Below are 23,550 nucleotides of genomic sequence, written 5' to 3'. Positions count from 1 at the left end.
AAGTGGTCCCAGGATGGAGCCTTGGGGCACTCCACATGTAATTTCTATTGGCTCAGAAGTGAAGTTACCAATTGACACAAAATATGTCAGGTGGTCTTTTAATTCTGATTATATAGTTATTGATTATATAGTTTTTAGCCGAAATAAAGAAACCTGTGTTGTTTCCTATGACATATTTTCTGCAGACCAACAGTAGTTTATCAGAAATTTGCCTCTGACGAAGAAAACGAAGACGTATGTGGATATATTTCTCTATACGTGGATTCATTGGAATGGATTGGAGCAGGGAGCTGTTGTATATTTTGTGTCATACCTAAAGCCGTTTTCCAATGGGATTTGTCTGTCTGCTCCTAATTCACAACAACTGAATAAAGGAATGCTCAAAAATGCCATTTTAAGCTTAATTTTCTTTGTATATGTCCTCCATCATGAGAAAATGCTGCAGGAACAAGTTCAAATTTCAAAAACCTGTTCTTTTTTTATTTTTTTTTAAGTCTACAAGCTTTTGAATAAGGACCATATAGCGGTCTTATGAAGAAGTTTAGTATTTGATGCACCAGCGCTGAAGACAGAGGTGTTTTTAGGCGGAAAGTTCAAACGTCTCCTGTGAAACCTGCTTCTGTTGGAATGATGACATGAGTATGTGAGCAAACGAAGAAAGAATTAACATCAAGGGGACAGAAAATGCTGGTAGGAAAAAAGAGAAAAAAAATCTGAAGATCTGGTGGACTTTGGATAAGAGTCCCCTTATGAGACCGAGAGCGGAGCAGCGCTCCATATGACCTGCACATGGCTGTGGGTGTCTGCTCCGCTCTCCGCTTTATTCTGACAGACTGAAGACATTAAAACTTGGAGGAAGTACGAGCTGGAGACACACAGAGGGAGGAAAAGGAGGGAGGGTTGGAAGAGGGGAACAGGGTGACTAAGTCTGCAGAAAAGGGGAAGTCTCCGCTCAGAAAAAAAGGGGAGGGAAGGAAGGAAAGGAGAGAAAATCAAGAGGTTACATGTGGTTCTTTGAGGTAGCTGCTGAGTTATGGAGCGAGACAGAATAGCTGGTAAGTTGCAGCACTTTCAAACCTATTTTGCTCCTTTCTTTCTTTGTGCGGCTGCAGAGGAGGCACCTCCTCTCAGGAGCCACCCTGCTTGTGTTTGCTTTTATTTGGGAGCACCCATTCGGAAACTTCAGCTCAGGTCAACCCGACTTCTCTGATTTGTTGTTATCAGAACTACGAAGTATTTTGAATATTCCCTTTTGTTGCTCTGAAAGTTGCAGTAAAGAGTTTTGAGTGTTTCTGACTCAGTGAGCCTCATGTGATGAGATGACTTTGCTGCGCGACAAAGCCAAATCTCCGAGGGCGAAGTGCCTCTGTAATTGGCGAGCTTGGATACTGATTTACTGCTGACCCATTTACAAAACAGTAATCCATTGATAGACGGACACGGATTAATCTTAATACTGCCATCTAGCACTGCTGCCTGAAGAGACGAGCTGTCAGATGAAGTTTGACTGACGCTGCTGGTTTATTTTAGGCACGTCTTCTGATGGGATTTTGACTCCACGCACAGACGGACTGCAGTTGCTCTTTATGGAATTGTTGAAAATTGTATTTAGTGAACTCTCCTGTCGTTTTTTGGACAAAATAGAAACTACACACCTCATCTTCTTCCCACTTGATGGCACTGTTGCAGCTAGTTTACACAGCAGTCCTTCATTCTGTAAAACGTTTCAGGTGCAGGATAACTGGTTTGAGGTGTGCGGAGGAATGTTGTGGACTGATAACAGATGAAGGGGGTTGGACAAAACAGAAAGCTTACTTTGCAAAACATCGTTTTTTTTCCCCCCATCACGACAAAGCGGTAGTTCAGCTGACTTCATCTTTTGCTCCTCTCATTTGAGGAAGTGTTTTCTTGGACAGAGTTGCTGCTTCCTGGTTTTCAACCAGCTTGCGAAGCTGTGTTTGAACTCGTTGCCTTGACGACGATGGCGGGCCCGTTCCTAACTCCACCCCTCGATCCTTCCGTTTCTATGTTTTGACAGATGAAACGTTCAACGAGCTCCTTTGACCTCCTTTTATCATTCAAACATGTGTCACTCTTACAAACGCGATTGATCGTCGTATGCATTCTCATCTGTTTGGGATCAGAATAATAATTTCAACATGGCGCTGCATCTGTGTCATGTGGTCGCCACATTGACCTGCTCCGATGGTATTGATGATGCATTTCTTTTCAAGAAAAAAATGAGGCATCTGTTCAGTGTCACTCACAGACAGGAAGTTTGTCGGATTTGTAATAAATGAGGGATCTGTGTGGTGATTTTAGGTCGCACGTTCACATAAGTTAAGCTTTTTTGGTTCTGTTTGCATACTTCATTTTAATTTTATTTATTAATTTATTTTATTTTTAGATAAAAAAAAGAACAATGCTCAACATACTTAACATACAGATCACGCTAAACCAGATGGTCTGGTCCAAAAAAGAAAAAAATCAACATGATTGACCACATATGGAAGATTATATAAGTATATATAAGGGATGTGCATAAAAATCTACCTCAAATACAAATCTCACTTTTAAATTTTAATAATAGTGTGTGCAACATTAAAAAAGAAAACTGTTGGAGCAAATCCAGCTAGTTTTAGACATAATAAATAATGAAACAAACATGTTTTTGATCCAATTTAAAGCATTTTCTTCTTCACTTGAAATCTTTTTTAAAATTTTGTTATTCTTGTTAACTTTTTCTTGATTTAAACAAGCTGTTTCAACAATATTTGTGCACAGTTAAATGCAGTTGAAGCATTCTAAAATGTTACTTTTCTGGAATTGAGCCTGTTAACACCTTTGATATATTTAAACTACAGTCACAGCTAGTAGAAAAAAGAAAGTTAATAATCTGTGAGACTTTTACTCTGCAATCAGTTAGAAGCGTAACGATGGCATTTTGATTGTTTGGTTCCAGTTTATTCTGACGTTCACTTCTGTTTTTTAAATCGTATTCAACTTCACTGTGTTTTTGGGTTTTTTTGTTTTTCTTTTTGACATGTCATAACATATTTTTTGTCATGACGCTTTTTTAATTAATTGCAAGTTTTTCTAGTTATAAACTGGCCAATCAAAACCCTCAATAAAAGTTTGGAGTCTTATGTCGTATATTCAAACTATTTAACAGATTATTTCACGCCTGCTTTAGGGATGTGGATTCCCAACAAGCTCACTCTCAATTGGGGAAAGTGCTTAGACCGTTTATATGAACTGAAGAAAACACCCTTAGAAAAAGAGTTCCCTCTGGCTCTCGCAAAATCAGGCCAGAGCCTTCGCCGTCACTTCCTGATACGTCTACCGCCATATTGCAAACATTTGCAATCCGTCGACAGTGATTAGTCCGAGTCAGACTGAGTCCCGTTTTTAAAGAAACTGCTGTCACCAATCATGACTGAGCTTGTTCTGGCTTTTTCAAAGTCCACACCCCTCTCACTGGAAGCGGATCAGGGGAATCTGTCAATCAAACATTGGAGGTGGGGCCAGCGGGAGCCGCATGCTCTAACTGAGGCATCTGATTGGTCAGTTAATAATTTGAATAACTTGCAATAAAGAAAAAAGTGTGTATTTAAATAAAAATTAGGATAAGGAACAAAGATGTTAAGAAGAATGTGTCAGAGCAAGAAGGGTTATTCTGACGAACAGAAATAACCGTCTATTTCTCATTGGAAGTCAAATGGATTTTTGCCTTCTTGCAATTGAAACACGAGAGGGGAGGGGTTACTAAGTCTATTGATATACAGTCAATTGGAAAGTGGTTGCCATAGAAATGATGACTCAGACCAACTTTCACCAATCACTGTTTACTGACAACTTCTGGCTCCAACATGGCAACGTCCATATCTGGGAAAAATGGTGACTTAATTGACTTAATTTGGTTGGAACCAGAAGTAAGGCATTTTCTAATAGTGACATCACACTCACTCAGTCCAGTTGTTATATACAGACTGTTTGGATGTTCTTTTTTCTTTATACTGTGCATCATTTGATCAGTCCACTTGTGTTTTCTGTTCTGGCTAATGTGCTTCTTTTTAGGTTTGTTTTTTCTTGTCATTTGTTTCATTTTCCAAATGAAAGTTTTTTCAAATGTTTTGCTACAGCTTTTTTAGTTTCTTTTGTTGGGGTTCCATATGAGCTTTTCAGTTTCCGGCCATTGCGGAAATTATACTTTTTTTTTTTGGTCACATTTGTACTTTTTTTAGTTCTGTGTTTTGGTCCTCCGTCATTATAACTCCTTCATGACAGTTTAATTTAAAAAAAAAAGAACAAAAGGGCATAATAGGTAAAGTTTATGGCGTAGAACTGCGTTTAAACTCCTGGCTTTTCTCCTTAACCTTACCACTGTATGTCACAGAGGTGCTGGTGTGATGCAACCACCCTGAGCCCTTTACACTCCCATCATAAAGTCCACAACCCAGCCAACTTCCACAAATACACAAACACAGATCCAAAGGAAATTAAGGAAATCGCTCAGCTCCCCATGTTCCATAAAAGAAGTGTACAGGATATCCTCAATGAGTGAACGCCTCTGAGTTCCCCTCCCTGAATCTCACCTCATATTGTTACTCAGATTATTATGTTGCAATGACAGATGAGGCAGCAATGAAAGCAGCCACCAAAGGGAGTAGAGGAAACTGACCGAAGCCCCGCCTTCAATCCCCGGGGGGGGGGATTTCTGACAGGTAATGTTACCGAACATGATGGAAAACCAGGTCAGTCTGGGGTGACACTGCAAGGATAGACGGCTCCTCTGTGAGGAGATCGCCCACAAATGCCTTTGCTCTGTCAGTAAAATGCAAAAAACAAATCGACTTGTGTCTAGAACGTCAAAATACAAAAAAGGCATTCACTCAAAGCTTTCCAAGACAAAAGATCAAACTCCTCATTTCTGGTACCAAGTCTACCAACAAAACTGCAGAAATGTGATCAGTTTCTTACATTTTCCAAACACACCAGCCGTTAAAGGTGTTTTAACTTTGACACTGCACGTTTGGTGTGAACTTTTCTGGATAAAAAGCCTCTGTCTACTTAGAAATTCATGATGTTTATGTTGTATTTGCAGCACAATGATGGAGAAACCAAGTGTCACACTTGATAATTATGAAGTGGTCAACTGATCCAAGCAATTTTACTAAAAAGTCTTTGAGTCTATTCTCAATGTTGTTGCACCCTTATGTTTGTTTTAAGAATAAAAAGACAAAAAAAAAAACTTTTCTCCTTTAAATTAAGGTTTTTAAAGAAAAGTATTTTCATTTTAATTTGTTTCACTGCATAACAATGAAGATATTTTTCAATGTTGTGTGTTTGTATTACATAAGTGTTCTCTTTAGCCTTTATGTTTACTGCTGCTGCTGCTACCTCAGGGGCACAAACTAACAAACACGCCTATAGAAAAACACTGAGATGTACATAGTTTCAGTGGAGATGCAGGAACAACATGAACAGAAGAAGTCTGTGAAGGAAAAAACTGAAGTTTTTTTAAGAAAAAATACTCTGATTATTAAGTATTGAATTGTAGGAGAATCAGTGTGCAACAATTGATCCTTTTACCTTATATACAGTTCTGCAGCCTAATAAAAACAAACCAACTTAGTGTTGAAACCAACCAGATGAAAAAGCTCATTTGCCCCTCAGCACTTCATGCTGTCAGAGGCTGTGTTCTACTGTGATTTGACTTTATTTAGTCATGCATGTTCAGTTAATTTTTATCATTTTTTTTGTTCTTTGAGAGTTTAACTCTTAGTTTTCAGTCAGTTTTGTGCATCCGCTTCCATTGAATTTGTGTCGCACCACATGACCAGAAGGGTTAACTCTGACTTTTTGTCTTTCGGAAATTTAGGGGATCTGACTTTGTTCCCCTTTTTTCTATAAAAAACAAAACACTGTGTACTTTTAGAAACAGTTCAGTTACGCTGTAGTCTTAATAATAGGCCATTTTATACTATTTGATTTATTTAAAAACTAATACAGAACAATCCAAATGACTTTGAAAAGTTTTTTTTTTTTTTGATGCAAACAGTGGCCTCTAATGGCCAAAATTAGAAAGGCATATAGAACACCAGACCTTTATGTTAAGATTCACTCAAATAAAAACCCTGTTTTTGGTGTTTTTAACATGTTGTTGTGGCATTTCTCCCACATTAGGAAAATTAGGCCTATAATTGCTTTTTTTTTTTTTTGTGAACAATTTTTTATTGAACTATTGCATTTCTGAGTATTTCTTTATTAAAATTTTTGTGAATTAGGAGAACATGAAAAAATGCAGTTTGACAGAGATTGTATTTGTGAGGTAGAAAATATTCTGGGCGGGCCACAAGCTCCCTGCTCCACTCCATTCTGATGCATCCACTTGCAGACGTCTAGATCCATGAACGTTTTAGTTTTCCTCGTCTGAGCTGGAATCTGGCTCAAAACTGTTTGGCTGGATAGTCCAATATTTTCCGCCATTATTGTTGCACCGCTAATGCTAGGTGAGGGGCTGTAAGGTAACGGGAGAGTGTATAGAGAGAGAGATCTCAGTTATAGGCTCCACACCAACCGGTCCCAAAACTTAGAGAACTTAGAAGCTGTCCTAGAAAATTATTTTTAAAAAATGTGCCTTAAAATGGTATAATTATAATTAAAACACCACTAGGAACACTCTTACAATTGATCAAAAGATGATCGGAGGGTAATTTTTACAGATTTTGTAAACAGAAATTCAGAAAGGCTATAGTGTCTTATTTTCTTTAAATGTGGTAAAAAAATAAAAATGTAAAAAAAGACAAAAACAATGCAACCAATGGCATTTTGCTTGAATCGCAGCTTTAATAGCAAATTTAGTTAGTGCAGCAGCTTGTTCACAACAAATTCAACATTAGTCTTTCTATGTGGGATCTTTAAATTATAATTATTACTTTTGCAATCGTGCTGTTTCTTCAAATATTGCAGGTTTTTCCAACTATTTTGCATGCTAAGCCATGTAACTGATGTAGTTAGCATGGATTCTAGAATTACTAGACTTTATATAGCAAATTAATTCAACAACTGGCAGCTGTGTAGCTAGTTTAGCATGTATTTATATATCAATATTTCAGTGTACAAGCAATTTAAAAGCAAACTTTTTACTAATTGAGAAAAAAAGCCAAGAAATACTAGTCTAAAGCAGATTTTAGTGCTCATTTTTTATAGTTGCTGACTATTTCTTGATTTATTTTATAGGCGAGCCACACATGCACGGGTGCCGGTGAGATGTAGACAGAAGCTCAGACAAATAACATTTTTGGATCATGCATAAAGCCAGACTGAGTTAGAGGGAATGTTTAATTGAAAAATTCCTCTAGAGCCCCAGTGAGTCTTGTTAGTTAAAAAACTTAAAGGCTTTGTTTGTCTTTTACCCTCCCCAAAAAACACTTTAAATGTGTAACAGCTTCAGCTACCAGCCCCTAGTGGTTCTAGGGGTCAGATTGCAGTGAAATTCATTATTGCTATTAAAGGCATTTGTGTTCTGGTCTTCGTCGAGACTCACTTTTACTGCAGTTGTATGGAGTCTGCATTCAAGCACACAGAGTTATTCTGTTTCCAAAGACCCTTCAGGTGTTAGGGGTCTGCCTGGCATCCTGTTAGCTCCCCCTTATGTATGCGCTTCATGCAAAGCTGCAGAAACCTCTGCTTTAACCAGACGTGGTGTTCGGTGCCATTTTTTTCTGTATTTCAGCTAAAAGAAAAATAAAAAAATGTGCGATTTGATCTATGACATCTGACATGTTACACTTCAGCTGTGCAGAAATGGAAATATAAACTCCCCGCGGTGCATATTTAAGAGTAACATTTCCTTTGAGTGCTTTGTGGGGATCAGCTTTTACCTTCACTCGCATGACCTTCACTGTTAGCATGGAAATGGTGACAGAAACCTGGAATCGGGGTTTATTAGTCATAAATGTCACCGGCAGTCACGTCTGGCTGCAAACAGGAGGCTGCAAACTGCTGCTCACTGGAGACCAATCAGCGTTTACAGTGATGGTATCAAGGTGTCAATGTTTCTGGGGTTGTGTTGCACACCCCAGCGGTGGAGGAGTATTGATGTTTCATCACTTTGATTGACTTTATCATCATCTATCATCAGGTTTCCTTTGTGACTGCTAACGTCCCCCACTGCAGTTACCAAAGGGGTTTTAAAAGTGAGTAATGGAGCTAAAACCACCAAATCAGAAGCTAGTTTTAAACATGATTCCAGTCAGATTCCAGATTTCTTCCTAATATTAGACAAAAACTTATAGGTTCCTGAAATGACCAGGTGTATGCACCAGAATGGTGCATCACTACTTAGAACAGTCAGGTAGGTTGATATTTCAGACATATTGTGCGTTTTGTGGTTGTTCTTCATCTTTTAGTCTATCCCTTCAGGAGTCGCCACAGCAAATCAGCTCTCACTGCTTTGCACAGGTGGTTTGGTGGAGATTTTTATGCCGGATGCTCTTCCTGACACAATCCTGTATTTAAGCGCAGAGAGACCCAAATTTGGCCCCCCTTATGGGTAGCACAGAGATAGCAAGGACCCACACTGGAGGAAGTTCGTTGCACACCCTTGGTACTGAACTCTGATGTGCCATCCCTGTTCTTGATCAGTTGAGCCATTCAACCACCTAAATAGATGTATTTTGTGGTACAGTCACTAAATTTGGTATGGAAGTCCCTTTCTCAGAAAAGCATCAGAGAAATCCAAAATGGCCTCCATCTGTAAAGATGGCTGCCATACACTCAACTGTTTCAAAAATATTCATTGTCTGTTTGCCCCAGTCTAAGCGGTTGTTTGGGGACAAAATGTAGTCTTTAAACTTGAAGGGGACCTACAGAATACTGTTACATTCCCGCTCTGGGTGGGTGGAGTTCTCCTGCCTCAGGTGGAGGAGTTTAAATATCTTTGGGTCTTGTTCACGAGTGAGGGAAGATTGGAGTATCTATCTGTTGTGGTGAAGAGAGACTAGAGCCAGGAAGCAAAGCTCTCAGTTTACTGGTCAATCGTCGTTCCAGTACTCACTTATGGTCATGAGCTCTGGGTCAAAGAACGACATCCCAACTACAAGTGGCTGAAATGAGTTTCCTCCGGACAGTGGCTGGGCGCTCCTTAGAGATAGGATGAGAATCTCGTTCACCTGGAAAGAGCTCGGAGTAGAGCCGCTTCTCCTCCACATTGAGAGGAGCCAGTTAAGGTGGCTCAGGCGTCTGGTGCGGATGCCTCCGGACACCTCCCTGGAGAGGTGTTTCAGGCATGTCCCACTGGATGGAGGTACCAGGGAAGACCCAGGACTCATTGAAAGACTACGACTCTCAGCTGATCTGGGATCGCCTCGAGTTCCGGAGGAGCTGGAGGAGTTCTGGATGAGCGATAGAAGATCGATGGGTGGATATTTTAAATCTTGTATTTTCTCATGGCTAACATGCTTTTCAGAAAGAAGTACATCCATGTAAATTTGGTGTTTATAACACAAAATGCACAACTAGCTGCCACCTTTATCTATTCGCTGTTACTTCCTCTGTCATAGCCTTAATGGCCTTGTTCTTCTTCATAAACAGTTGTGCTGTCAAACACGGTGTGATCACATGAACCGATTGAAACTGGCAGCATGGCCTGCTGTGCCATTTCTCCCTTCACAGAAGGAAATCAGTCTTGAAAGCCACTCCAGTGGAGGAGTGTGGAGAATATGACAGTGTCTGCTTTTTACACAAATGCACGTACAAGAGCAGGGAGGCCAGGACACACACGCACAAATATATACACACAGGCCATTAGAGGAAGGGTGTGTGTGTGTGTGTTAACTATAGGGAGGAGTAGAGGGGAGGAGGCTCAGCTTTTGCCTAACTCTATAGTCTGAATACAGCAAAACAAGGAGGTTAGTGGCAAGCCAGTGGAAATAAGTTGCTCTTTTGAGAGAAAGTTGCGGTTCGCACTTGTTGCCTCCGGTCTATTTTGGAGTTTGTTTAGAATTAACAGGGAACCACTTCAGAAACAGACATTTTGTGAAATTCCAGGCCAGGAAAAATGTCAGAATCTGGAGTCAACCCACATTTGGAGGGGATTATTTCTGATTTTGAAGGTTAGTCATTCACTTTCTACCTGTTGTTCAGACATAATCTGCTTTTTATTGTACACTGTAACTGTGAGGTTGTTGTATGGTATCCTACATGTTTTCACTTACACTGGTGTGCCTGTCATCTGGTCCTGATTATGAGGCAGCTCTGTTTGTAACAGAAACAAACACAGCTCCGTTCCAGCACCTGACAGCAGAACCGTTGTAGATCTGGGAAGGAAAATTCACCGCTGAGATGCTGCATCTGCCTAATTTTGCACAAAATCCCTGCTAGATCTTTTTAGCTTTTCAAGGCTGATAGAGGAACTTGCATCAACTCCTTTTGTCCTCCTCTTCCTCCATGACTGCATCTGTCTTCCTTCCTCACTCCGTCCCTTCCCGATCCTCCTCCCAGCATCGAGTTCTCCAGCTGTGTTCAGCCTTCTGCTTACTGTTAGTCATCGCAAGCACCTCCTAAGAGCTGAGGTCACTACAACAGAAAAGTAATCAGATTTAGGTCAAATTTCAGGTGTTTGTCTTTTTTTTCTCACATTCGTAGTAAATGCTTGGTGCTTACACCAAACTAGAAATGTGAATATCTTAAAAAAAAAGAAAAACTCTGTCCGCAACCAGGGTTAGAGTGAAAATATCAAATTTGCCTTTGTTGGCAAAAGTTTGGCAGTGAACGTAATCTCAAATTAGCTGGTTTATCCAATAAAAAATACTAAAGAAGTTCTTAGAACTGAACTTGGAGCAATCTGTTCAACTTCATTCTGAGAGTCTACAACTTGCTTCCATCCACCAGCTTCTTGTTTATTTCAGAATTCAGTTCAGGCATGTCAGATCCTAGTTGAAGATTCATCTTTACTCATTGGTCTTAAGTTCATTTCTGATCTTAACCAATTGACTTTCAGCCTTACTGTTGCTGGAGCCTATCCCAGCCACTGCTGGAGTGGGCTGCACCCTGGACACGTTGGCAGTCCATCACTTTATCTTTGATTTCATTTATTTTTTGTAATTTGTTTTATTATTCTTTGTAATTTAGGTAAACTTTGATTGTTATAAAATATTTTAAATAGGCTGATCGATTAAATTCAAGCACATTTACTAGCAATGAAATGTCTTTGAGCTCATGGAATGTTGCTCTGATTGCTGCTTTTTGACGGTCTTCCCTCAACATGCCGGTTATTCTGATCAAATCTTTGACTGAGCCATAAAAAAACACTTTTTCCTTCCCTCCCTTGAACATTTGGATCATGATTGGATCAATGACTAAGAATGAACCCAGACTCTAATATCTGCACTACCATGCTTTAAAATTGGAGTTTGATTTCTTCCATTGGCTGTAATCTTAGGCCATTGTATTACCTCACAGCAGAATATAAATGAAGAAGTGTATTCTCTAAACAGATTTCACTTTACAGGAATTTTCTATGAATTTGAAGGGTGAAAATATTTCCCCTTTATTTAAAGAAATAATTCAGTTTTCTGTCCTGAAATAATAAAACAGACAGAAAACTTGTAAAAGAGAAACTATAATTTTAATACCAATTTTTTTTCTCTACATTTGGATGTGTATTTTAATGTGTGGAAGTAAAATGTCCTGCTGTATGAACTTGTACTATTATAAGAACAACAATGACATTGTAAACTGCATTCCATCATTTTTCTAAACCTGCTAAATCCCCTTTTGGGTGACGGGGTTGCTGGAGCCTATCCTAGCTACTGTTAGATGAACCCTGGACGACTTGGCAGTTGGTCCCTCAGAAATGTAATACTTAAAACACAAAAATGTTGTTTACATTTTATTTTTGAAAAATAATCTTTCTTAAATTTGCACTATAAAAATGCCTTAATTTCATTTTTTGCCAAAATACTTTAATAAGTTATACTAAATAAATATTTACACAACTGTTTCATTGTATTATATCTGGCATAATATACGCGGAATTATGGAATATATCGTGACATTTGTTATCTGGTTGTAACAGAAGGGATACTTTAATAGCAGGTAGAAATCTCTTATCTAAATACAATGAACATTTCAGGTTTCCCAGTTCCTGTTTGTTCTCAGACATTTCAATTTTTTGTTGGAGGCTTTAAGTGGTTACATCCAATTTAAGTCAAATATATTTATTGTTTTGAGAACATTTCTCTCTTATGTATGAAAAATTGTGGCACTTCAATTTTAGCATTCACTGTTCTTTAACAATTTTTAGAATCCTCTTGTGGGCAGAGAATAGTCCCACCTGGTGGGTGCAGTGTGAGTAAAGATCAGTTGAGTCAAAGTGGAAAACAGAGTCAGCTTTATCACACAGTAAAGTCTGAACGGATGCTTTACTGTAAGTGTTTCTAAAACTTCAGATTGATCAGAAGAAATGTTTAAAAGAACAGTTAAGACATACACTAAAGGTTATTTTACATTGAAGATGCAATCACGACATTATGTTAGATATCAAGTAGCTTATAGGCGGTTGGTATTTGTGTCGGTCCTTTGATGCTGGTTGTGTTTTTGGATCTGTTAGTTCTTGTCATTATCACAGTTAGGTGTTGGTGGTTTGTTTCCACATCACTCCACAAAAGTGTGATAAAGTTGTGAGAAAAGCTCGCTTGACTGAACTCAGATGGTATTTTTTTGTCTTTGATGGAGTTCTGCTGCTCCACACACAGAAGCGACTCTAACACCAAACTGCTCAAATAGTTTTTTGGGTTGACTCCATACTAGAAACAAAGACCATCAGACAAATCATTTCCTCTTTGAATGTATTTTTTGTTGTTGTTCTGTCTGCTTAAGATTTCTAGACTCGTAAAGCTGCCTCGTTCCCTCCCAGGATCAACAGATGGAATGTACTGTTGAGCCAAATACGACATGCATCAACCATTGAATGAATTAGCCTGAAAGGTGATGAATAATGGACTTCCTTTCCCAATTTCCTAAAGTTTTGATGACACGTCTGGATCATGAAAGACTTTGCACTTCAGGCTCAGAGTCAATGTTCTTCATCTGTCTTTGGAAAGCAGCAAGAGCCTCTTTTAACATCCGTTTTGTGCTACATTCACACCAGACTGGATTCACATGTTCAAGAACGTGCTAAACAAGGGTTCTTAAACATGTTTTTGGCATGTGGCGTTCACACTAGAACAGGAATGGGCAACTCCAGGCATGTTTTGGAACATACCCTATTCTAATTGGCTGGACACACCTGAACCAGGTAATCAGTCATGAGTATGGATTGGAAATCTGGAAATCACCGTCCCTTAAGGCCTGGGCAGCTCAGGGATATGCCGAAAGGTGAACAAGTAACTAAAATGTACCTATGAAGTGGTTTTCTTCCTTCATAAAGGTAAAAATCTCTTACACTTTGATGGTTTGAGATGGGCAAATGAGACATATTTGGGGTTTTACCCAAAGACACTGTGACAAACCGGCAGGCAGAGCAGGAACCAAATCTGTAGCTATGCTAACAATGCCTTAGCCATTCTGTGGGATAGTGGATGTGGTCCTCATGCTTTTGAGACAAATTTACCCAAGTTATTTTCACACAGCTTCACAAATAAGAGAAGTACAATGATTAAAGAATCAACTGGGAGGTCTACTTACTGCACGATTCAACACTTCTGTTGCATTTTGACATTTTTTAAATAATGTGTTCCCTTGACAAAACTATGTCACATTTGATAATTGCCTGAAATGATCACAAAGGTTTTTCTGCAGTAATTATCTGCTGACAGAGGTGATATTCCCACTCCTCATCCTCTGCTGTGATTCATCCTGTAAAACGGGCTGGGTTTAAATGTTGTCATTTCTGCTACGAGCTCCAGTTATTCACTCTGGATACTTTTTTATGCATCACTCGTTGTTGCTAGGCACTCTCTGCTAACACTCGCTTCCTGTCAGACGTGTGTTTCTTCATCAAAGTTTCCTCTTTATTGTGATTAAGGTTCCTGTCATCTATGAAGTGAACATCAAGGCTTAAAAAAGAGAACTTTTTTGGCTCATTTTAGTTCTCGTTTGAGTCGACTTCAGCAAACAGCCGCAGCACTCCCTCCCACCGGTTCATTTTGCACAGATTATCAGCCAAACCATTCGGGAAACCTGCAGTAAATCTAAGACGGTGAACTGCAGTGCTGTGAGCAAACTTAACGCCATCAGTGGGCAGCAGAAGGAAATGTGTGTTTGACAGCATAGCATTAGGGGTTTTCTTACCCAGCAAAATACCAGAGTTTGAAATTTCAGCCTTTGTTGTTTGGCCTTGTGCTGTCAGTTGAGAGGTTTGGTCATGTTTTTCCCAGAATGACCATGTCCACTTAGGTGCTGTGGTTGCAGAAAGCAGCTACATTTCTCTGATATTTTTCACATTTGCTTAAAGTTATTCTGATTTAATTCATGAATAAAAGTCGGAGTTGTGGGTGGGACAAAGTTAGCCTCAGCTAATGTCCAATCAGTCCTTTACTCTCTCTCATTTTTTTGTTTTTTGTTTTTTGTCTTCAAATAATAACTTTAGTCTTAGTTTTAATGTGTCCAAAGCCCTTTGGGTGTCAAAAAACAATGCTGCCTTGCCTTTTTAAATCGATCTCAACCTTCCCTTTTTCTTGTGCAATTCATTACACAATACATTCATGCTCATTCTTTGCATTTTCAGATTATTTGCTGCGATTGCAAACTTAGCACATCACTCATCTGTTCCTCATTTGAAGCTTTGCAGCAATAAAGGAGAGTTTTACTATTTCTTTGAAGCATCTAGTAGAACTCTTTTTTTATTGACATCATTCTTGGTCAGAGCAGCTAACAGATGGTTCTACAGCTTAAAGTATGTTGATCTATTGTAATTTTGTTTTCCCAATGGTCTTCTAATGATTGTTTTTGCCATGTATAGCCAAAATCAAAACCTTTTTAGGACAAAGTATGTGCAGCGGGGCAGGAGTTCGCCAGAAACTTACCTCTGAGTTGGAAGCAGAACCTTTGGCACGGAAGTAAGCTTCAGTGGATATACCATCATCCCCTTACATGCTATCCCACTAATTTATAGCTCCTCACAACCCCAAGATAACAATTGCGGAGGACAAAAATGGCGGGCAATGGCTATCAGGCAATACAGTTTTTAGCCAGACGCAGGTCAGACGAGGAAAACAGAGACATGCATGAATCTATTTATCTGCAAGGAAATGCATCAGAATAGAGTGGAGCAGGGAGCTTGTAGCCCACCTATTTAATTTACTGCATCACGATTGAGAACTATTTTTAAATGGCATCTTTTTAATCTGTTACTGATTCACCATGATTTGAATAAAGATATATTCAGGAATGCAATTTTGATCTTCATTTTTTTTTTTTACATATGTCCTCTATCATGAGAAAATGCTACAAGAACATGCTAAAAACACACTATTTTATTGGATTGGGTCATTATTTAGAAAATTGCTACATGTTTCAACCAATTTTCCTGCTCTACTGTCACATCCATCTTTTTAATTTCTTTCAAAAAAATAAACAAAATGGGGGAAAAGAATCCTGACAATTGTTAAGACTAGTAAGGTCAAGATAAGCTCATGATCATATAAAATGTAAAGTCAAGACATTTTAATATTAGAACAAATGAAGAATAACTCTCTTGTGACAACCCCCTACAGGTCTCTTGATAGACTGAACCTGGGAGTAGTTAATTTTGACATGAAAAGGTCACTGGTTAAGGAGACCTTTAATTCTAATGCTGAACTTTGCATTTGAAGAATTACCTCAGGATAAGAGACTTCTCTTTGTTTTTGCAGCACAATATGGGGAATTATTTGTGTCGTAAGTCACATTCTGGGCTTAGCATTTTGGATTGCAAGGTAGTTTGTAAATACCTGTAAATTTTGTTATTATATACATTTTTTACAACTAGCTTCAGCTACACTAACATGTTCTATCTTTTTTTGTATTAACCTATAGTTTTGTGGCTAGAAAAGCCTTTGAGACGTCGGCTTCATGTTTGACTCGGTAATGTTGCTCAGTCGCCACATTAACATGTTAACCAGGAACTGTTTTCTGTTCTAGCTGAGGAACAATTCAGCTGGTATCTAAAGCAGAACTAAAAATGATTATTGATGCCATCGTTTCATCCCACCTAGATTACTGCAAGGGTATTTTTTTATTTTTTATTTTTATATTTAAGCCCAAAGGAACGTCACCACTTTTAGGCCGGTCACAACTCTGCTGCACATCTTTTAATTCACGCCAGCATAAGAGGACATACCATCTTTTTAAAACGTTTATCATTCATTTTAAATCTTTCCTTTTGGATCTCTACATCATTATATTTTTGAGCTTGTCAGATTCCTTAAACCTTCTTGTACTCTTAGATCATCGGGTCAGTTTTATTGGGTGTCCCTCACACACATTTTAAAACCAGAGGGGATTGAACATTACATGCAATGAGGCCCAAACTCTGGAACGCACCGTCTCTGTATCTATACGGTCCACTGACTCAGCCGAGATGTTTAAAACGCATCCAAAGACCATTTTATTTCAACTGGATTTTAGCTAAACGTGTGCTTTCATGTTAGTGTAATATTATAATTTCCTGTTTAGTTGATCGTTTTAGCCTGTTTCTGAGCACTGTGGAATTCTTTTCAGGGAAGAGCGCTATAAAAATGTGCATTACTTTTTTTCTTAAGCAGTCTTTTAGCATTTAAAAAACAGATTTATCCAGTGGATAATTTTGTTGGCTCTATTTTGACAGCCAAGAGCACCAGAAAATGTTGATGTATTAAAGACCCACTACTATGAAGTTCTGGTAGCATTTTTCTCATGATGGCGGAATATAAGATTAAAATCACATTTGAGTGTTTCTTTTTAAAATCGGGATGAATCAGAAGCAGAGGGAAAATCACAGCTCTCTTTTGTGAAGAAGCAAGAAAAACTGGTGGGCCAAAGTCGTCCTGCTCCGCTCCATTCCGGTTAATTTACTCACAGAGAAATAGATCCAATTGGCGTCTTCAATTTTCTCGGTTGTAAGACCAGAAAGTTTTGATATTGCTCGGTATTTTTGTCACACCGCTAATGGTAAATGGGGTTGTTAGCTAGCTGGAGAGAATGTAAACAAAGGGATGATGGGATATCATCCGAGGGTTACTTCCAAGCTAACAGTCCTCCTACAACTCAGAAGTGAATTTTTAATAAAATCCTGCCATTCTGCACAAAAATATGTCAGAGGAAGCAACATTTTTTTGTGGCTAAAAATGGTCATAATGAAAAAAGCGCTGGAAAACATTTTAAAGTAGATCAAAATATATTTTAAATTAAAAATTGTTATATTACTCCCAAAATGTAAGTTGTTATATCTGGGCAATTACTTTTGCTCAACTTGAAATTAATTTACAAACTAAGAAAACTCACTAACAATTATATTAAATGAACACAGACATTTTTCTTGGTGCAAAAGAGTCACATTTTGAATAAATTAAAACGACTAAAAATCGTTTCTCTCTCCTACTTTCCATCCTTTGTCTTTATCTCCTTGTTTTGTTTTTTCCCTCCAAACTCCTGGCAACTCCCTCATTAGTGCATCTGGTTTAAAACGATACGGAGTGTTTGTGTCCTTGAGGGTTAACGGTGACACCGACGATAAAGAGGCGGCTTGACCCGGCACCTGGCCCGCATTTGGACACCAACTGTGAACAGCAGCCTGGGTTTTCTGCTGTCACTAATCATGAGTTGCATTGTGTGAGCCGTATTATCATCCCCACTGGAGACAGGGCGAGATACTGCACGCTGAGCAGCGATATGCAGTGGAGGAATGTGGGGAGATGTTTTTATTAGTTTAGCGCAAATATATGCCTGTGATACTACATTTTTACATGGTAAAATACGTGAGAATTATTGAATTTTATTTTATTTTCATTAATTGTATTTAACCTTCATTTATCCATGTAAGACAGATCAAGAACAATGTTCTTAATTACAACTGTGGCCTGACAAAAGTCATGACCTTTTGAGAAAGGAAAAGAAAAGGTTACAAGAACAATAAATAAAATGAATATAATAATAATAAAAATCACAATCTAAAACTATAAAACTCTAAAATCATTGCACTGTGTGACAGCAGCATTCAACTTTAGAATGGTCATTAAGATGTGATTTAAAATCTGCTTATAAGAATGAATGAATGAACACTGTGCATATGAATGAACATTTTCATAAGGGGAATAAAAATTCTAATTACCCAATTAAGAATATTTATTTCTAATACTTTTTTACTCACTCTGTATATTTAATAAAAAAAAAGTTTCAGCTAATATTCTTGACTGCAAAACCAAAGTGAACAGAAATCTTTAACAGAACTTCTACAATTTTTTTCATTTTTTCCAAAACATTTTCCAATGTAGAAGTTAGCAAAATAAATATAAATAAAAATAGAATCGTGATGACAAATTTGAATTTATAAATATTTCTTATGGCAAAGCATGGCAATGCATAACTTTAAAATTATTGCTGTTATATACTTTGTTGTCTCTCAACTTTCCAAGAGTAAAAACGCCATTATTTTAGGTTATGTACTTATTTTCAACTTTCTTCAGAGTTCCAAAGCTCTTTACTGTCTCATTCACACACAATGTGATAGTTAGTGTCAGCGGGTTCAGTGTCTTGCTGCCTAAAGACACTTCAGCACATGAGGGTGCAGAGAAGGAAGCAAACCTCTTACTGAATCCCTTAGTTATAGGATGACAGCATATTATATTGTTCAGAACTTGGAAATCAACCATTTGTTTGGATCTAACCGTAATTTCTCCCAGGAAAATCTTGGTGTAAAACTCCAGGCGACTCATTCACCCAGAACTTTGACCCGTTCTGGTTCTGTCAGATTATTAGAAAGCAGTTTGAGTGTAAAAGATACTTTATCCTACTTGACCAAAACTTGTTTTTGTGTCTGAGTCAAACCCACCAGGAACAATTCTGACACCAAGTGAATTTTAGGAGGGTTTTCTGAAGCAGAACAATTTGTTCTATAGGCGTGTGTTTGCAGACGGTGTATTAGAGTTTTTGTCCAAACAGTTATAATTTAAAAGAGGAGATGCTGGATTACAATCTCCTCCTACTGGACGAAGATTCTTAAAAATAAACGCATAGTTGTGTGATGCATGTTTAGAGGTTTTTAAAAGCTTTATGAACTCAGCCACAAAGACGAAAAAACAGATGCACATAGTGGAGCCCAACCTCGAGCCACAAGCGGATCACATAATCAACACTGTGTTCTGAAGTTTTGGGTGTGCGTTGGTGGACTTTGCGTGGAGTTGGGATGCCCTTTCTTGGCCACTGGCTTTGGTGCGTGGCTCAGCGGAAATCAAATTCAAGTTGACTTTCAGCCAAGTGTGTTCAGTCCCAGAAGGTGATTCCGTCCCTCAGTGTTTTCATCTTCAACCGTTCCGCTATTTCCTAACATGAAAACTGCTTAAGGATGATGCGCCTCAGTCTAATTGCTCATTTTGTCAAATTAACAACAACAAAAAAAGCAGAGGTCATGAAACGTCTCTGCCCAAAACCATCAGCAAATTAGCTCGACTGATTTCTTAGTACAAGCAAATCAACCACAGCTGTGACATCCAACATATTTATATATATATATTTTTTTAAAGAATGTGGAGAAGTTTGTTTGTTACTGCGTGCCACCACAGTCGCTTCTGCTCCACCACTTCCACCCACAGCTTACTATTTTATTTTGCCTTCCAAAAAAACTGTGAAGTGGTTACACTGCTCATAAAGTCAGCGTGATCTTTTGATTATTGTTTTATGATGCTGTTCTTTCTTTATAGAAGCAACCGTCTGGAGGCATGAATTTGTCTGTGAGGAAAATTAACAATACACAACAAACAGAGGTTATTTAATCCTTTTTTGTGGATCTGATGAAAAATTCAACAGTCTGATGTTCTTGAAATACTGAAAAAAATATTAAAAAATGTATTTTTCTTCTTTTAGGTTATTCATGATCGCAGAAACTTCTCATTGAATACATTTTTTGTTATATATTTACATTAATGAATGTTTATTACATCGTTCTTATATTTAAAATGTTTTATCAGTAGCAGTTGAGTCCATTGTAACATCGTTTGCATAGTTAATGGAAATTATTTATTTATTTATTTTAGTTAACAAACCCCATTAGCACACACATTATTTTTCAACAAATAATTGCAAATATTGATGAAAATAGTCATCCCAAAAAGAAATAAAATCTTTTGAATGCATGAAAATGTATCAACTAGAATTTGATTTGGCAGAAACTGCACGCAGCGACTTCTAAACATGTTAAATCAAGTAGAATTTTACATGAGAATTAGATATTAGTCTATGTTGAGGTTAATTTGACCCCTGGTTAATACATGTTTTGCAGGAGTGCCACAGGGCAGAGTTCAAAGACCCCAGCTTTTAGTTTTGTATAGATGAAAATTAATGATTTATTAAACACTTTAATTCAACTTTTTATTGCAATCATGTAATTTAAAGACAATTTTATTTTAGTTTGAGACATTTTGAATAAAAAAGTGACTATTCGCAAGGAGTTTACTAAATACCTGCATCCAGAACTGAAGTTTTTTCTTGCACATTGTCAATTTTACATACATTTTTGTTAGTTTTATTTTTACTGTTTTATTGTTTTTTGTTTGTTTCTTTCTTTTAGTACTTTATTGTTTAATCATTTTATTTATACTTTTTATGTTCAGCACTTTGGTTACTCCTGCCTTTAAAGGTGCTATATAGATAATTATTGATTGATTGATTGATACATGTTAATTTCGCTCAGATTAACTATGTTAAACTTTTCTGAGGGTGGATTGACTCAGAGTTGTTCACTGCATTCCGTCATAGCCAAAATAACTGAAAGATATTTATATAAATCTAAAAAGAAAACTAACTCCAATGTTTTATATGTTGTTTTTTTTCATTCCATGCAGCCCTGAAAAGGTCTTTCGAGGTGGAAGATGTTGAGACTTCTCACTCTTCACCCGGCTCCCGTCGGTCCACCAACTCCCCTCACCGAAACGCCATGTCTCCAACCAGCATCTATTACCGCGACCTGGGCACTGCCAGCACTGCCACCAACAACAACAACCTTAACTACACCCAGCCGCGCTCCATCATGGGGGGAGGCGGCTCCAAAACCCCCGAGCCCGTGTCACGCCGGTCCGAACTCTCCATCGACATCTCATCCCCCAGCAAGCAGGTGGACAACATCACCAGCCCCGCCTCCACACGCTTCGGGAGCAGCGGCGCCCTGAAACGTCCCGAAGTCCTGGGACACTCCAAAACTCCAGAGACGAGCCACAAGAGGGAGGTAACGTTTGCCAAGACCCCGACTGACTCCCCGGTGATCCGTCGCAGCGAGGCCAACAACAACAACGGCATCAGCAGGACCCACGAGCAGAACCACTCCCGCAAACTGGAGCCCCCCAGTCCAGCAGATCTCCGCAAACCCGACATTAGCATCACCAGGGCTCCTGTAGAGAACAATGGCCACCACCCAGCAGTCCACCACCCACACCACCCCAACCCGCACCACAACACCATCGTCACCACCATTCGCTGCTCCTCGCCCAACCACGCTGGACGCAAGTCTCCCAACCCTGACAGTAAGCTGATCTTTAAAAATGTTTACGAATATATATTTTTTAACAAACTTATGAGTTGAGTTAAAAAAGAGTTAACAAATTAGTTTTCTAAGAAAACAAAGTAGTAAAATAAAAGTAAATCTTAATTTTTCGGAATTAAATGAGTCATTTATGTTCACTGGGACTAAAACTACCCAGTTTTTATTAGTTTTTGTTCTCTTTGTCTTTCTAGTCAAAATAATGTAAATTCTAGAGCTACAGCTCTAATGTTAAAGGTTAAAGATCTAAACTGAAAAGTGATGTTTTAAAGCAAACCACATCAAACAAAAACGTGACAGTTTTTAGCATTTTTAATCTAATCGAGTCAAACCCAAAGACCTAACCTGGTCCGAGCTGACATCCTCATTTGCAGATAATGACATCTGTTGGGGAAAAAAAACAAACAAAAATTGTTTCTCTCATTTGTGCAAACCAATCGCAAGTTGTGTCACACAAAAGGTCATTTCTGCTTGCAGATATGTGATCACAGTAGGATCATACATGCTAGCCTTAACATGTATGGCATGGAATTATTGAATGATCCAGTATGTTTGGTCCATTTCCTTTTTTTAAAATCTGATTCATCTGAAAATAACATTTCTATATTCTTTCAAAGCTGATTAGAGTCTGCGTCAAGTGAATCTGACATTAACGATTTAAAAGTGACTCAGTGTTTCAAGCAGCAATAATTTGCATCTCAGATATGCTAATTTTTGTGTTTTTCATCTTAGTAAATCCTTAAGATATCCAGTTCATATATTTTAAGACAAAGATGCTTCCAGAACATTTGTACAGCCACCACAGACTCATTTCGGTGTTATTCATTTGTCTTCAGTTAAACATTTTATCACTAAATGTGTTTCATTTGAGGGCTTTATTCTATGTTTGCATCATAGAACATGTTTTCTTTTATCCTCTGACCTTCAGAACCCATTATAGCTTTTGCTCCTTCTTATTATGATGTGGCCACGTCAGTGCTGGAAAAGATGCTCATTTGAGTGCAAGTAACTTCTGGCAACATAAAAGGACATTTTCCTTTGTGACAGAAGCCCAGACGCCATCGGCCACACATTTTTCCACAATTGGTTTGGATTTTCTCTGTCTGATCAAACAGACTGAAGCGAGTATTTGGTCTCTCACTAAGAGACAAGCCAGCAACAAGAACAGCTTGTTTGATTAATATGATGTCTGTATGCCTGCCAGTAATACAAGAAGCTGTGTCCTTGGAGGCCTGGCTGGCGGTAGAAAAAGCTGACCGCCTGTGTTTGTGGTTGTCTTGTTAGTGCCGTATTGGTGCCCGGGAGGCTTGTGTGATGTGATGGAAGCCTAACCTTAGTGCTCCAATTTTAAACGGCACATCAACAGTAATTAGTGTTACATTAGAAGGGAAAGTATGTGCAAGAGGGGAGGATGGTTTTGTTTCTAACAAGGCTACATTAGTATTCTATGATTCCCAAGGGGACCTGGTCAAGTTACATGTAGAATATCTCCAAGTTCAGAGTTCACTTAAAGGTGTAATGTGAACCAAACAACAGAAAAATCTTTAAAGCGTTTTCATGCACAGATTTGTTAGTTTCCATTAATTTGTGGTTAAATGCAAGATATTTTATTTTATTTTATTTTTTTTATTTTATTGTTTAAAAGGCCAAATTCTGGTGTTTTAGAGTGTACTTCTACACTACGATTAAAGTTTGCTTTGGTTGAAAAAAAAAGGCCATGATTGGCAAATCCTGTAAAAAATGTCTTTCTAACTTTAGGGGAATGCAATTTTAAACAATTTAACTGCATTTATTTTGATTTTTTTTTTGTTTTGTTTTGTTTTAGTTTTTTCATG

The 23,550-nt window shown here is 38.2% G+C and overlaps 1 protein-coding gene across 4 annotated transcripts in view; it reads left to right on the top strand.

The window, feature by feature from the left end:
* The window catches only part of sept9b (septin 9b), an 88,473-nt gene that overhangs the window by 17,418 nt on the left and 47,505 nt on the right, over positions 1–23,550 (top strand). Inside the window, exons 1-2 of one of the 4 annotated variants that reach the window (XM_024289994.2) lie at positions 907–1,055; positions 21,024–21,698. In XM_024289994.2, coding sequence (XP_024145762.1) covers positions 1,034–1,055; positions 21,024–21,698 — 697 coding nt within the window. In that variant the 5' untranslated portion in view covers positions 907–1,033. Of the gene's footprint in view, positions 1–906; positions 1,056–9,936; positions 10,119–13,350; positions 13,436–21,023; positions 21,699–23,550 lie in introns of those variants that run through there. The other 3 variants (XM_024289993.2, XM_024289996.2, XM_024289995.2) reach the window with 3 other exon arrangements.

Source organism: Oryzias melastigma, linkage group LG1, assembly GCF_002922805.2.
Source record: "Oryzias melastigma strain HK-1 linkage group LG1, ASM292280v2, whole genome shotgun sequence".
NCBI lineage: Eukaryota > Metazoa > Chordata > Actinopteri > Beloniformes > Adrianichthyidae > Oryzias > Oryzias melastigma.
Note: the sequence above shows the minus strand (reverse complement) of the source record. Positions and strands in the feature narration are given on the sequence as shown.